Source organism: Panicum virgatum, chromosome 4K (genome assembly GCF_016808335.1).
Source record: "Panicum virgatum strain AP13 chromosome 4K, P.virgatum_v5, whole genome shotgun sequence".
Classification (NCBI taxonomy): domain Eukaryota; kingdom Viridiplantae; phylum Streptophyta; class Magnoliopsida; order Poales; family Poaceae; genus Panicum; species Panicum virgatum.
This window is the reverse complement of record NC_053139.1, coordinates 4205972-4220601: the sequence shown is the minus strand read 5'-3', so window position 1 is coordinate 4220601 and position 14630 is coordinate 4205972. Positions and strand designations below refer to the sequence as shown.

Below are 14630 nucleotides of genomic sequence, written 5' to 3'. Positions count from 1 at the left end.
TGGCGTTAATGACTTAGCATCTAGTGATCCCAGGAGAGGGAAGAATTGAGGGAGGGATGGATGTATAATGGACGGTTTGCCATTAGCTGACAGGGACAGGTTGGACCATCTGCAGTCTGGCGGCGACTGCTGTGCAATCTCATTACCTGTGCAAGCATGCAAGCAACGCCCCTGGTCCGCATGATCCTGATCTTACGGTTGCTGCAAATTAGCAAAAAGATCCCCCCACGCGTCCTCTACGCACTTGTTAATTGTTTGCCAAAACCCCATCTACAGAAATATTCAATTGAGTTGTAGCCCCTGCGTTGTCTTGCGTTCTCCGATCTTCTCCGCAGCGCTACGTCGCCGCTCGGCGCTCGCTGCTGTAGCCTCTAGGCCGTCGATGCAGCCGACTACTGCAGCTGAAGACTTCTATCCACGACGCTGGTGCAGACATAGCCCTTCCGCTTTGTCGCCTTCCATCCACACTGCCGACCAACACCAGCAGCAACTGAAGGCCGTCCGCAGTACCCCCAGGCTGATCCCATCCTCGCCTATGCCCCAGATGGATGTCTGTGTCCTCCACATACTGTGTTGCCGATCGTACCAGCATCTCCTGCGGCATCCCTCGATCCAATTGAGTTTTGACCAAAAGTGGGACCATCTCAAAAGCTCATTTAATCAGGAATAAATTCTGTTTCAGATGGATAGTAGTATTATGCTAGCCCACAGCTTTCGCAAGCAGCAGCAGAAATAAAATAAAAATGAGGGCGCCAGGCCTTGCTCATCATAAGAGAAGATACTTCAAATTAGCTCATAACCATGTCCCTTTCTACAGACAAGATGAAATCAAATTTGCACAGCAGCAGATGCAGTTTTAAATGATAATATAGCCATGACATTGGATTTTCTACAAGTACAAAGAACCAGCAGGGGACGACGATGGACAAATCAGATCAGAGGATCTGCATGGCTGCGTGAATGGGGAGTGGCTGCGGTGCGGATGATGGAGCTCAATGGAGGAGGCGGCGGACATGAGGATTGGCCATCGGCGGCCCAGCAAAATCGCTCACGAACTGTGATGCGGGGGATTGAGAGGAAGGAGACCGAAAGGACATGATAGATTCATTCCAGGGGTTATTGGAATATTTTCTTTGCAACTGAGGTGAAAGAGTGGGAGGGCTTACGTGCAAAAAAGCCAAGACACCGTTGGATTCATATCGTGCGAATGTGGAGCATTGCTTGCATGCTTGCACCGATTGCCTGCTTGCACCCCAGATGTTCCCCTGCAGTCTTGACTAAGCCACTAAGGCTTGGCCTTATTGACCACAGGCCAGCCAGATCCCGGGCAGACCATGCTTCTGAGTCCTGCCTCGCATTTGGCATGCCTGCAGCAACTCCATTTAATTTGCTTCTCACTTCTGTTATAAAATATAAATGTCATCTTGACTTCGAAATCTAGTGTTTATTTGAAGAAAATCTGTGTGCATGCATTTGCACAGTGAACCACAACTTGCCTCACTATGTTGACATGGTTTTTTTTCCCTTCCGATTATAGGGTGCATTTACTCTTAGGAAAGAGATAGAACTTGAGCGACCGGGTATAGCTGGCACAACGATTCGGCCAGACAACTAGATTGCTGCAACCCCATTCTTGGCCGCCTGCTCGTCCTCGCGCCCACCGCCGTCGCGGCCGAGCCCGGGGAGAGAGCGAGAGAGGGAGAGAGAAAAGAATGGGGAGGGACCGAGGGAGGGGAGGGGCGCAGAGCACAACGGCGTGCGGACGGGCCGCCGCCAGCCGCCGCCGCGCCACGCGCGGCCCGGTCTCCGCGCCCCGCGAGGCCTGCTCCTTCACGCAGGAGGCCCGCCGCCGCCCGCTACTCGCCGTCGCGCTCTCTCCAGCTCTGCGCGGGCAGCTGGACTCAGCTCGCGCGAGGTCCAACCCCTGCCACCGCCGGAGGCCGCCTCGTGCGGAGCTCGGAGCCGCCGCCAGCAGCTCCTTCGGGCCGGGGGCTTCTCACTGCCCGTGAGGAGGAAAAGATGGGTCGAGAAGATAGACGATGAGCAGCCAAGCAGCTACCTTCCGTCCGATGTGAGACAAGATCCGCAGCGCGCAAGCCACTGCCAGCCGCCGCGCGCGAGATCAGCCACGGGCGGGCGCATGCTCCACGCCGGCCTGCAGCGCCCTCCCTCCGGCCGCCCGTCCGCCCCCGCTTCCTCCAGCGCGAGGCCACCGTCATCTCCGATCCTCCTCCCCACGAGATAGCCTGCTAAACAGCTCAGCCCGACCCCTTGGTGTGTGGTGCCTCATCCAAATGGATGACACCGAGCCGCCCACAAACCGCTTGAGGAAATGTCTCCAAGGCAGGTATTGCCTGGACAACGTTTTCAAGAGTTGTAGCTGAGTAGCACTTCAGGAGCTAATTTAGCAACTGATGCACCCAGACAACCAGATAAATCTGATGTCATTTTCCTACTATCATATACTTACTGCAATTCCATCAATTAAACTGTTAATCCGTATCTTCAAATATTTTGAGTTTTGCTGTTCATGTATCATGAATTCATAACTACACAACGGTGGCAAAATGTGCAGACTGGATACCCATAGCATCTATATCTTATATTATACCCATGAATCAAATTTTATTCTTCAGTTTCTTTGTAACTCAGATGTTTCTTGGATTTGTATGCAGAGTCTTAATTGCATAACAATGTGTGCACAAACACATAATATACTCTTCCAGATATGTCGATTTCCATTGCTTCAATTTGAAAACTACTTATTACCATGTATTTTCAAGAACTAGCACCAGGAACCGATCCCAACGGAGGTGTTGGGAACCTAGAAGAACTTAGAAGACACCGTATCAATACTCATACTCCAAAAGCATCCCGTGTAACAACAGTGTGGAATTTACCAACAAACAAAAAGAAATCATTGTCTCCAAAATAACACTAGCCCAACAACTGGCCATGTGCGGCAACGCCGCGAGGCTTTTCTAGTGTTCACTAATACCCTACAAAATTTAAAATTAAAATTCAACTTGTGTATGGAGAAATAAAAAAGATAAATTGTGTTATGGGATAAAATAAACTAAATGACATAGTTTAGGGGATAAATTGAACTAAGTTATAGTTTAGGGGATTATCCAGACTTTGGCTATAATTAAGGGAGTAAATTAAACTTTTTCCTTTCCTCAAACAGAAAGTGCAACTCTAAATTTCCTCTAACGAAAGAGCAGCGCTTGTTGTTGTTGTTCCAATTCAAGCAAAGATGGAGACTGGAAATGAGGTGAGGGGGGTTTTTGAGAACTGGTTTAGCCAATTCCTGATTGCCCTTCATCTTAACCATATACTTTAACAAAGTTTCCAAAGCACCAACCAGGCAAACGCTTAGTTTTTTTTTCCGAAAGAAAATACTTCGATTTTCATTGAAGTTTAAGCTTCCAATGGAATTCGTAGGCACAAACTACACTTGGTTACAGAGGACCGAGATTCGGTGACATGCTTATGGCATGTTAAGGTGTAACATGCTGTCCATCTGGATCGTTGAAACCAAATCCAAAGGTCCTGGCCTCACACGTGCTGTTCCCACCCCGACAGGCGGGACCGCGCCCCACATGCGCCGTTTCCGCCGTGAACGGCCGTTCGCCAATCTGTCCTCGCCTTGCGCTCCCAGTCGACCGGAGAGGGAGGCCCCTGGGCCGCCGCCGCCAGGCAGCGCCGTCACGGTAGGCAGCTGGGTCGCCGCCGCGGGAGGCTGTCGGGGCCTTCGCGGGAGGCAGCCGGGTCGCCGCGCGCGTGGAGGCAGCAGCCCCACCCTACCGCTGTGACCGGAGAGGAAGGGGGCGGCAGGCATGTGGAGGCCGGCGAGCGCCTAGAGATGGGCGGGCGGCGAGCGCTCGTGGTGTTCATCAGGACGCTGCAGAACCTTGACGGGAAGACGCCCATTGATGTGCCAAGCTCAACAACCAGGAGTCCAGGAAGACGTCCTCAACCTGCTCGTGAAGCACACCTTCGTATAGACGCCGTCGTTGTCGCCGCCTCCTAGCTGCTGCTCTGCTCTGCTGTGATGCCCTGCTTTGCTTCTCTCCCCACAAGAATTTCTGTTGTTCGGTGTATGTGTGACACCCCGATCCAGGACTTAATAGGATTAATAGAATATTTATACCAATAAGTTGCAATTTTTTTTTCCGGAAGCCGATCTCCAAAGAACTCCGAGGTTAAGCGTGCTTGGCCCGGAGAAATTTGGGGATGGGTGACCAACCGGGAAGTTCTTCCCGGGTGCGCATGAGTGAGGATAAAGTGTGCAGAAAAGACGGAAGCGGGACGTAATGGTATCAGAGCCGACTCTCGCGGTTTCACGGGCACGGGCGCGTGGGGGTGCAGATGCCACCGCCATGTGCACGGACGCGTGGCGGGTAAGTGTGCGGATATCTGGGATGCACCGTTGGCACTGGACGCACAGACGTGACACATGGGCTGCTGGCACTGGACGTGGCCAAGAGAGGACGTTCCTGGCTTGAGATTGACCGACGAAGACGTCGGTCTCTTAAGGGGGTGAGTATGTGACATCCCGGTCCAGAGTTTAATAGGATACTTATATCAACAAGTTGCAACTTTTTTTCCGGAAGTTGATCTCCAAAGAACTCAGAGGTTAAGTGTGCTTGGCCCGGAGAAATTTGGGGATGGGTGCGCATGAGTGAGGACAAAGTGTGTAGAAAAGACTGGTGTTGGTCTGTGAGGGCAATCTATGTACTAGAAAGCAGCCAGATGTAAGCGGGCCTGACCTCGGAAAGGCGACGTTACAATATGTGTCATTTCGAGAGCTAGTAAGACAGATTTTGCTTGCATAATTGCGGTGGGATTGGTTTTGTTGGATTTTCTATCCCCCCTAAATTTCACTTATTTAATCAATAAGGATTACATTTTGAATTCATGATCCCTACTTGGAATTCTGCAAATAAGCGCTCTTCCGATGCCCGCAGTGCATCAGGCTCTCGCCGGTCGCCCGTCTCTAGGCGCTCGCCGGCCTCCACGGGCCTACCGCCCCCTTCCTCTCCGGTCACAGCGGTAGGGCGGGGGCTGCTGCCTCCACACGCGCGGCGACCCGGCTGCCTCACGCGAAGGCCCCGACAGCCTCCCGCGGCGGCGACCCAGCTGCCTATCATGATGGTGCTGCCTGGCGGCGGCGGCGGCCCAAGGGCCACCCTCGCCGGTCGATTGGGAGCGCAAGGCGAGGACGGATTGGCGAATGGCCGTTCACGGCGGAAACGGCGAATGCGGGGCGCGGTCCCGCCTATCAGGGTGGGCACAGCGCGCGGGAGGCCAGAACCTTTGGATTTGCTTTCAACAATCCAGATGGAGAGCATGTTACACCTTGACATGCCATAATCATGTCACCGAATCGGTCCGGTTACAGAGCACAGCAGAAGAGGAACAAAAGGGTTGTCTCTCAGTGTCCTTTGCCTTTGGCACTCTGTCCTCTCAGCTGAACAGAGTGACGAAGAATTTGCAGCTACTCTCCTCTACGGACGTCCCTCCTCTGCTCCCCCACGTTCTCGCCATTCCCAATTCAAGCACGGAGAATCTTCCTCGCCTTCGTAGTCCTTGCCACAACGTGCGATGCACAAAGCAAAGCTCCTCCCAGTGCGAGCTCACAGACGGGATCCCGCCGGCGTCGCCAGTCCCAGGTTCGCTGCCGGCTTCAGCAAAGGGTCGGATTCGATCACCTCCATGAGCCGCGGCCACACCCTCGTGCCGCCGACGAACCACGACCCGTCGCCGCTCGGGTCGGGTACGACCGTCACGGACGCGGAGCCCAGCCGGCCGTGCCGCAGCCACGGCACGACGAGCCTGGGCTTGCCGAACCCGAGGTCCCCGTCGATGGGGAACGGGAGCAGGCCGGAGATGACGAGCGCGGGGCTCCCGAACCCCAGGTTCACGGCCTCCGTCCACTTGCCGCCGTCCCGGAACGCCGCCTTGCGCTCCTCCATCCAGTCCGCCAGCTCCTGGAACCGCGCCGCGGCCATCACCCCCGAGATGGCCGCGCGCACCGCCGCCGCCACGTCGGGGAGCGGCGCGCGCAGCAGCTCCGCCACGCCCGCCTCGCGGGACGTGTAGGTGACCACGTTCCCGATGTACCGGTCCAGCGCGCCGTCCGACGGCTCGACCAGCTTCCGCCCGTCCACGATCCACGCCATCCGGCAGCTGGGGTCGGCGTCGCCGACGGCGCGCGCGAGGAGCTTCCACACGTGCGCGCACAGTGCCACGAACCGCGAGGCGCGGCGCCCGCCGCCCGGCGGGGACGCCGCGGCCTGGAGCGCCGCGAGGTCGGCCGCCTCGACGCGGTACAGCCGCCGCCGCATGGCCGCCGCCAGGAGGGGGTTGATCATGGTCTCCGGGGTGAACCGCGCGAACTCGGCGTCCAGCGACGTGCTGTACGACGGCGGCGACCGCGGCTTGAAGAGGGAGCGGTCGAACAGGGGCTCGCGGGAGAGGCCGCCGTCGCGGACCATCTCGGCGAGCGCGCTCAGCAGCACGGTGAACGCCCTGCCGTCGGCGAGGAGGTGGGTCGTGCCAATCGTCAGCGCGAACCCCCCGCAGGCGAACCGGACCAGCTGCAGCGACATGGCGAGGCTCGCGTCGAAGGGTATCTGGATCAGCCCCAGCGACCGGTCGACCTCCGAGAAGTCAACGGCCGCGAGCGGCACCGCGGCGTCGGCGACGACGAGCTCGGCGCCGGCGTTATTGCACTGGACCTCGGGGACCTTGGTCTCCGGGTCCCGCACGACGCGCCCTGCGAAGGGGAAGAAGCGCGAGAGGTACGCCGGGAAGGCGCCGCGCACGGCGGCGAGGACCGCGTCGAGGCCGGCGGCGGGGGCGGGGTAGACGGAGACGAGGAAGATGGGGAAGTGGCCCAGGACGAGGTCGAGATTGGATACGGCGAGGACGGCGGGGAAGCCCGGCGGCGGGCGCGAGGCCCGGACCAGCGTCCGGGCGGCGATGTCGAGGTGGAAGCGCCTCGCCGCCATTTCGTTCAGCGTGTTGCGGCGGGGATCTAGGATGGGGATGGGTAGCGAGTGTCGCTGACGGCTGACCTGGTTGGTGGCGTGGCCACTAGCCACAGGGCGAATTCGCGACGAGCCAACACTTCTTTTTGGGCTAGTCATGGCCTCATCGGGTGGTACACTTTTACTATTGGCCAAGGAAAGGAGAATGGACAGACCTAAGACCTTTGTATCTTACACTTACACGTGTCCATTTGTTGATATTGCAAATAAAGTAAGAACATATGATGTACTCAACATAGGAGAAGCTAGCCAGTTCAGTTTTGAATTATTTAGGTTGTTTATATATTTATAAAAACATATTTATAAAAACTGAAGGAGTAAGCACATTTTTTTCTTTTTTTATAAAAAAAGTACAAAATATTTTGTAGGTTTCTTACAATTTACAAACATATTAAATTTGATAATTAAGTTTGAAAATTTTCTTAAAAGATATAAGCGCACAATAGTTTTCAGAAAACTACTACTTGTAAGAAGGGTCCACTGCAACGACGAGGTTAGATATGTTGAGGCAAAATAAAAGGTTGGGTTCCGCCAAAAGCATGGTTGTGAAAATATGGATTCTTTTATCTTTACAACTTTTAAATTAGACTTGAATATACAATTTTAACTCATAGAATATACGTTTATTTGTATAACTTTTTGTATTCATTTTTTTAGAGAAAATGCTGATTTTGATTGATTTTAATTAATTTAATAGTGTTCTGAAAGAGAGAATAAGCTGTAATAAATTGAAATAAATCGAAAGCAGACAAGAGATTTATGATTCTTGATTGCCATTGTATCTAAATGCTTCCGGTTCAACTTAGAATCTGCAATTTTAACATCCTCGACCAAAAGAGTCGTGCAAACGCAAGTGTACCAGCAAGTTTCAAGTGTGTGCGTCACACAGCAGAACGCAGGCCTCTTACGAACCACGTCACGCATCCGACCTGGCCTCCTCCCATTGGCCCGGATTCCCCGAACGCGTCCCCCACCCTCCGATCACATGACGTGTACGAACGGACGGCGCAGAACTCGCCCGCCACATAGGCCCGCGCCGGGGAACCAACCCCTGGCTGCACGGCTTCAACCTTCGAGTCCGCCTGCTGCCGAAGCCGAACAACTGAGCAAGTGAGCAAAGAGAGAAACCCATCGGAGATGGCGGGACGCGCCGTCGCCTTGCTCCTCGCCGTCGCGCTCGCGGCCGTCGTCCTGCACCCCGCCCCGGCGGCGGCGGCGGGGCAGAAGAAGCCGGCGACGGCCGCGAGGCGGGAGGACATCCCCTACATCCGGTGCCAGGTGTGCGAGCGGATCGCGCGCGAGATCTCCGCGCAGGTCGCCAAGAAGCAGCAGGCGCTCCCGCCCTCCAAGAAGGTACTCTTCTGCTCCGACTCTGGCTTGGTTCGGCGGTGGGGTTCGCTGGCTGGCTGGTTGGTTGGTGTTGGGGGTGGTGCGCTGACGACTTGGGAATTGGCCAATTGCGGGGGCGCGTGCAGGTGCCGGAGATCGAGATCATCGACATCGCGGAGAATGTGTGCAACCTTAAGAAGCAGGAGGCGGATTGGATGCTCCGGATCGATATCGTCGAGAAAGGCGACAAGCTGGAGGTAAATTAGCACTCTCTGTTGCCTTTTTTTTTTAAGTTGAGGTTGATGCGGCCGGATTTGACGCCTGCTGATGCTTGATCCTTGCTAAATCTGCAAATGCTCAAACTATTCTTGAATGCGAGCAGCTCGTGTTGGAGTAATTTGCTTGAGTAATTACCAAGTGCAAGTAGTTAATCCATCAGGAAAAGACTTAGCAGTGGCCGAACGTGTTGAAATCTCAGTTTGGCTCGCTTTATGAGTATGTTTTTCAGGGAGACATATCTGGTGCAATCACGGAACTGGTGAAATCACCGTGCAATCCGACTAAAAAGGTCTTCAAAAAATTCTGAAAAAAATCATGAATGTACATCTCGGTCTACCCCATCTACATATAAATTTCCACGATCAAATTCATCTTACACTTGCAGTTACAAAAAAGACAAATTTTCTGACAATCAGTAATTTTTGAAGACCTTTTTAGTCGGATTGCACGATGATTTCACCAGTTCCGTGATTGCACAAGATATGTCTCCGTTTTTCAGTAAGTGCCGTAGTTCCTTTTTTTTTACTGTAAGTAACTCGATGTGAGTAGCATCGTAAGCTCAGCAGCCGCCAGCCTTAATATGGATGGACTTCTATTCTATGCAAACATTGTCGTTTATCATCAGGCAGCCTTAATATGGATGGACTTCTATAACTGACTGGAATTGTTTTCAGACTAGTAGCTTCATACTCATATTTGCCCCCTTTATTTTTTGCTTGGGGGCAACGAGACAAATAGAAGTGGTCTACATGATTCTGAATTTCTGATTGATGTAGCTTTTTGTTTAACTGTGAGACTTATGAAAATGTATCATCTAAGCCTAGTACTAATGCATAAAAGTTTTGCAGCTTGTTGAGCAAGACGAGGAAGGGCATTGTAATGCAGAATGTAAGACCATTGAACGTGCTTGTCAGGAGGTGAATTAATATTATCTGTCATGGAGCTTGTTAAATTTTGCTTTCCAATTTGTCGCTGATTACTGATTGTAGAGCAGAAACCATAGAACTATTTTTATTATATTTGTTTTCACTTTTCACAGTGTAACTGAACTCCCTGCAGGTGATTGGATATGCTGATACTGATGTCGCTGAGTTTGTTTACAAAAACAACCCCTCAGTTGACCAACTGATGAAATTTCTCTGTAAAGATCTATCCAAAGCGTGTGCCAAGGACCCACCACCGGTTCCAAAAGTGAGCCCTTCGTGCCTTGTTTGTGCATTTTTAAATGATTGTTTTTCATGATACCCTGATTATCTGAATTTGAGTTTTAGCTTCTATTTTCCCAATCATAAGATGGATACTTACTGACAAGCCCTGTTTTAGTTTGATAATACCTTGGGTATGGTTAAGTGTTGATGTAAGATACTATGGAGCAGCGTCTAAAAACCGTATTGATTTTATTATTCAGTCTTAAATGAACTCAGTTATGTTTTGATTTACATGTTGCACTGCGGTGGTACAAATGAGGTGACCACAATAATTTTCTTCTAAAAGGGGAAGAAAACATAGTTATGATCTTTAGTAGCAATTTTAATGATAGAATCAGGGAATCGACAAATGTATATCATGTTTTGATTCTGAAGGTGGGCATTGCATGATTTAGAATCTTATTATAGTATACCTGTTACATGACATATTTCAATGTTTCACTTGTAAAAAAATTGCTAAATAGAAAAATAGTAAGGTTTTGGTGTCAAGATATAAATTTATTTCTGGGACATCATCAATTCATCATTAAATTCACAGGATCGGGTCCCTGGAGAGCCATTTGCTAGAAAGCCATCTAAAGATGCAGAGATGGAAAAGATATTGAGATCAATGGAGGTGGATATTCTAACTGCAGCTAGTATCCCTTTATCCAAGAATATTCAAAATACTAAAACTGCCACTGATGGCTATTGCAGGGTATGCCCGGAGCCCCAAGCATGAAGATGTACTCAAGAGACGATCTGATGAAAAATAACTTCGGTACTGAAGACGATGATGATGAGGATGATGAAGATGAGGAGGATAACTTCCCAAAGAACTTGGTAAGTATTCAAACGATTTGAGCTAAAATATATCCAGTCCAGTTTTAACATATAATCACACCTAATCCATTACTGCCAGGGGAAGGTTCTGAAAGACAGAGGTTCTCAAAAGAAAGATTTGAAACAGCAAGTCGTGCAACAGTTCAAGGATACCAGCAAGAAGTTGAAAGGGCATGTAAACCAGGTGTCCAAGATGGTAAAGAAATGGTGGCAAGGGACGAAGAAGCCTGCAAAATCTGGTAAAAGCAAAACTGAACTCTGAAGACCAAGTACTGGCAAATCAGTTCAGTAAATTCATCCATCTTCCGCTTTCCTGGAGCAAAGTTTTGGATGATCTTCGGAAGATAAGCCACATATCTTTTGATAGAGTTTAGCTACATAATGTGTACAATTTTTTTTTCAATTACTTTCAGTGTACACTAGAACTAGAATCTGGAGCTCAACTGGGAACTACAGATAGTTTACCAGGCTAGTAAAGTTTGAGACTTGGTGTGACATACTTCGTTGTAAAACAATTGGCCATAACATCATCTCTGAGCTGCTGGAGGTTTACACAGGCAGGCATTGTCCAAATTTGTGCCATAACATCTTTTTTTTTCTCTCCCTAAAATTAGCTTGTCCCATTTAAGAACGGGATCAGAGCATTACCCCAGAGCCACACAACCTGAAACCGAACCGGCCCTCACCAGTTTCCAATTTGGAAACGGGAGGCTGCCCCGCCTCGCGGGAATACAAGCTTGCGACGAGCAGGTCGCCTCATTCTTTCCCGGCAGGCAGAGAAATAGCTCTCTCGTCGCCGGGATCCCGCCGGTGGCAATGGTACGGTGGCCGCCGCCCGACGGCGCGCAGGCCTTCGGCCATGACCCCATTGCGCTGTCCTTCTTCGTGATGTGCGTGGCCGCGACCGTGGCGCTCACGTCGTCCATGTGCTCGGCGTGCGGCCGCAAGCCGAAGCCGGCCACCCAACCGGACCCCTCCGCGTTGGACCAGCCGGCCGGGACGGGCTCCGTCTCCGGCGGCAGCCAGCAGGAGACGGGCGCCGAGGAGGAGGACGACGCGGAGGTGGTGAGGCTGTCGCCGGAGCTGGCGACGCACGGGGCGATCGACCCTGTGGCGCTGCCGTCGTCGACGTCGAAGCGGCGGCTGTCCGTGAGCATGAGCAAGAACCTGAGCAAGAACATCCCGGACAAGCTGCGGCTGAGCCGGCGGGAGCGCAAGGACCACCAGCACAAGGCGGACTCGGAGGACACGCTGTGGAAGAAGGGCATCATCCTCGGGGAGAAGTGCCGGATCCCCGGCGAGAGGGAGGCGGAGCAAGACGACGGCGGCGTCGACCCCGCCGACGAGATGGCCGCCGGCAGCTTCCGGCGGTCCAGCTACTCCCAGCCCGTGTCGCGGTCGAGCTCGTTCGCCGTGCTCAAGCAGCCGCCGCCGAAGCTCGACGCCCCGGCGCGCGCCTCGGATTGTTGACGCTCCCGTAACTCACCGAGAGGGGACACGCTGCTCCGTGTGTAGGGTTCAAAAAGGGGGGAGATGCTGGTGCGATTTCAAGTGCACTCGGGATCTCAGATTCAGGTGTGGTTGCTCTTTAATTTTGTCATGTCATGTCTCATGGACGTTCGATCTTTGTGAAATTATTTGGTCTGAATGCATTGATGATCTTTGGGAGCAAGACCCCTGTTTAGAATGTAGGAGTCACTCCATGATGATAAACCCCATCATCTTGCTAATTAAGCTAGGCGTGGTGATGTGGGTGCCGCACTAGCATGCTGAAAACGTACCTACTAGCCGCATCAATGCGGTCTGCTCGAGCAGTTCTGGTAACAGATGCTGATGGATAACCGCGTGCGGGACTAGGGGCAATGCCATGGCAGGCAGCTGCTGCGTTAGGCGTCAGGCACACCACCGACCACGGTGACCGCGAATGAAGCCGGCGCCGGCCAGCGAGGATCACCAAACCCATCAGCGCCATGGACATGGCGATACCAGGCGGAGGCACGGCACGGCAGGGGCGCCTGCAGCAAGCGGCGCATAAAGGCCCGCCTCCTCGGCATCGGCCGGAGCGCAGCTCCCCGGCGGTGATGGCATGTCACGATGCCGTTGGGCAAGCAATGGGTCACCCACACCCATATCTGCGTTTTACCCATCCCCAAATTATCCATATCCAAATAAATGGGTAGGTATAGATAACCATGGGTAAGCTTCAGCTTCTACGTCCGCTCATCAGCTCAGCATTCACACGAACAACTAACGCAACTGGCTAGTGCTGCTCTTGCGCTCGTGCTGACTCCTGGCTGGCAGCGAAAGGGCTTTGGTGAAGAGCTTAGCGCTAAGCGCGGGAACTCCGTCCGCGAGCTCCGGCGGCGCCGCTGTCGTCGTCCGCGAGCTCCGCCACCGCCGCCGCCACCAGCACGGGAAAGGGCGTCGCTGCCACCAGAAGTACCCGCGAACTCCGGCGCCGCCGTCCGCGAACTCCGCTGCCGCTGCCGCCGCCGTTGCCGTCGCCCCCAGACAAGGAAAGGGCGTTGGCGCCGCCGGACGTGGAAATATGCATGAAGATGGGCGGTGCGGTGCTCCACGAGCTTAGGCTTAAATGATGGCAGCGGCGACAAGGCTGCCAAGAACAGCACTCGCGTATACCTACATAGACAAGGTTTAGTATAAACTAATGGGTGTGGGTGAAACGGGTAATATCCGCGTATATCCTCCCCATACCCAAACTTAGATGGGTAGGCCCGTACCCTACCCAAATACCATGGATAAGGGTGTGAGTACGGATGATGGATACCCAACGGCATCGTGATTTGGCATGGCAACAAAACAGTTACGCTTTACACCCTTGATGATCTATTTTATTTGGAAGCAAAGGGAGGAGCAGTGTCTGATCATTGAGAAGGGGAAAGAGTTTCAGAAAACCGAATTACAAACAGAGGAGGGTTATGTTTAAGTTACATGGTGCTGAAGAAATGACACACGAAAGGCCATGTTTAGTTGATGAAAAGTTGTTGGTTTTGGTACTGTAGCACATTTCGTTGTTATTTGATAAATAATATCCAATCATGGACCAATTAGACTTAAAAAATCCATCTCGTGCTAATCAGTTAAATTATGTAATTAATTATTTTTTCAACTGTATTTAATGTTCTATGCATGTATCCGAATATTCGATGTGCAGAAATTTTTTTGGGAATTAAACAGGGCCTATACAGTTTCTTCGTCCCCGCGGCGACATCTCAGTTAATTTTCCGTATGGAATTAATCTCACGATTAAGCTTGCACATACCAATGATAGATTTAATTATTATAAACAGAATCTTAGCTTAGTCTAATCATGATCACTAATTACTTAATGCGGAATTAATTAGATTAAACTGACCAGAGCTTCTTGAATCCATGAACGCCTCTGAAATTGTAGTAGTAGGGCTGATGACTGATGTAGATGAAATAGACTTAATCTTCACCATTGGAGAGATTTAGATCTCCCTGTTGATGAAGTTCTTGACGAGCAGCAACTCCTCCTTGTGCATGCCACGAAGTAGATGAGGAACAGCAACTCCTTGTGCCTGCCACGAAGTAGATGAGGAAGTCGCGCTTCCAGCCCCTCCAGCACTCTAATTGATTGGTGTTTCGCTAATCGCGAGATTAACTGATTAGGGTTAGAGAGGGTTCCCCTTTACCTCATATTTATATACAGCACTGTGGGACCGGGGCCGACTTATAGATAGAAATGTGAGGTGTACCTGCCAATCACGGTACATGACTTATTTGGTATGTTATCTCTAATTTGTGAAAATTATTTGCCATGCAGATCTAGGTTGTTATCCTGAGATCACAAATTTCCAACATTCTCCCACTTGATCGAACGGTTAACAACTTAGGTTCGCTTTAAACTTATGTTCACACTCAGTACAACAGTAAGACCGGACCAATGCGTCGT

At 51.7% G+C, this 14630-nt stretch overlaps 3 protein-coding genes and 1 long non-coding RNA gene across 4 annotated transcripts; 2 read left to right on the top strand and 2 right to left on the bottom strand.

The window, feature by feature from the left end:
• Nucleotides 1-779: 779 nt before the first annotated feature.
• On the bottom strand, nucleotides 780-2980 carry LOC120702637. The gene is made up of 2 exons (XR_005686486.1): nucleotides 1167-2980; nucleotides 780-1055 (listed from the first exon to the last, which is right to left on the bottom strand). It is a non-coding gene; the product is annotated as an uncharacterized LOC120702637 (long non-coding RNA).
• A 2327-nt stretch (nucleotides 2981-5307) lies between these two features.
• Nucleotides 5308-7133, bottom strand: LOC120702636 (hydroxycinnamoyltransferase 2-like). Its single transcript, XM_039986499.1, has one exon. It carries the CDS (start codon nucleotides 7014-7016, stop codon nucleotides 5640-5642), a length of 1377 nt encoding a protein of 458 aa, XP_039842433.1. The 5' UTR covers nucleotides 7017-7133; the 3' UTR covers nucleotides 5308-5639.
• Nucleotides 7134-8096: 963 nt separating this feature from the next.
• On the top strand, nucleotides 8097-11266 carry LOC120702634. The gene is made up of 7 exons (XM_039986497.1): nucleotides 8097-8408; nucleotides 8531-8641; nucleotides 9512-9580; nucleotides 9723-9854; nucleotides 10410-10487; nucleotides 10568-10693; nucleotides 10773-11266. Exons 1-7 carry the CDS (start codon nucleotides 8193-8195, stop codon nucleotides 10953-10955), a joined length of 915 nt encoding a protein of 304 aa, XP_039842431.1. The 5' UTR covers nucleotides 8097-8192; the 3' UTR covers nucleotides 10956-11266.
• A 124-nt stretch (nucleotides 11267-11390) lies between these two features.
• On the top strand, nucleotides 11391-12372 carry LOC120702635. Its single transcript, XM_039986498.1, has one exon. The coding sequence runs from the start codon at nucleotides 11510-11512 to the stop codon at nucleotides 12161-12163; it is 654 nt and encodes a 217-aa protein (XP_039842432.1). The 5' UTR covers nucleotides 11391-11509; the 3' UTR covers nucleotides 12164-12372.
• Nucleotides 12373-14630: the final 2258 nt, after the last annotated feature.